General features: G+C 47.9%; 1 protein-coding gene across 1 annotated transcript; it reads left to right on the top strand.

Annotated features, from left to right (window-relative positions):
- Nucleotides 1-459: 459 nt before the first annotated feature.
- Nucleotides 460-969, top strand: LOC111649751 (poly [ADP-ribose] polymerase tankyrase-2-like; the record flags this gene model as incomplete). Its single annotated transcript, XM_023399457.1, has 3 exons — nt 460-575; nt 667-775; nt 874-969. Coding segments are annotated over 3 exons (321 nt in total), but the record flags the coding sequence as incomplete, so codon positions are not given.
- Nucleotides 970-1085: the final 116 nt, after the last annotated feature.

The raw sequence follows: 1085 nt of genomic DNA on the forward strand, positions 1-1085 counted from the left end.
TTTTATTCCTGTTTGGGATTTAACTTTTCTTCTTCTCTCTCATTGCCCCGGCACAAACGAGAGAAAACACTTAACACTCTCCTGGATTCACTCCCTGTTGAGGCTCAGTCAGTAGAAGTGTTTCTGGTCTGGAGACAAACTGACTCTGCCACAGCAAATCCACCTAGACCAGCTTCCAGCTTAGGATGCCTCTGAGTTAAATAAACATACATGACAGTCCTGAAGGTTGCTGTCGGTGCTTCTCCACCTCGATGATAGTGGTTTTATAGTTGAAACGGCTTCGTCCTTGTGAAGCCACGTCAGCGTCTGCAGCGTCTGCTTTACTGTAAATTTACTGAATAATTTATTGCGATGGAACAAAAGGAAACACAAAGACATCTGAGGGATCAGACAGTACATGAATAATAAACCCCAGAGCTCACTAATGTTTTCTGACACTCCGTCTTTCTGGCTCCTCAGGTTTTGGTCGTAAAGACGTGGTGGACTTCCTCCTCCAGAACGGAGCCAATGTCCACGCCAGGGACGACGGAGGGCTGATTTCCCTCCACAACGCCTGCTCCTTCGGCCACGCTGAGGTACAGCTCGCCACCCCGACCCTCTGACCAGCTGTTAACCCGGTAAATGTTAAAGAACCGTATAGAACTGTGTCGTGTCGTTTCTGTGCAGGTGGTGAGTTTGTTGCTTCATCACGGCGCGGACGCAAACGCCAGAGACAACTGGAACTACACTCCGCTTCATGAGGCAGCCATCAAGGGCAAGATCGACGTGTGTATAGGTACCAAAACACACCTACAGATGCTAATAGTGGAGGAAGTGTATGTACCTCCATATGTAGATGTGATGGTGTGTGTGTGTGTATGTGTGTGTGTGTAGTGTTGCTGCAGCACGGAGCCGAGCCGACCATCAGGAACACAGACGGTCGAACTGCTCTGGATCTGGCAGAACTCTCCACCAAAGCAGTGCTGACAGGTGAGGAGCATCCGTGGTGACGTTACATCTTAAAGGTCCATAAAGTATAAAGGTAGATGTCCATGTGTTGTTTGATTATAAAGCAGGTCTAGGTTCTATATTAATACTGTGAAAGT

The sequence above is a fragment of the Seriola lalandi genome, unplaced genomic scaffold, assembly GCF_002814215.2.
Source record: "Seriola lalandi dorsalis isolate HSWRI2012SDOR001 ecotype SW California unplaced genomic scaffold, Sedor1 jcf7180001965030, whole genome shotgun sequence".
NCBI classification, from domain to species: domain Eukaryota; kingdom Metazoa; phylum Chordata; class Actinopteri; order Carangiformes; family Carangidae; genus Seriola; species Seriola lalandi.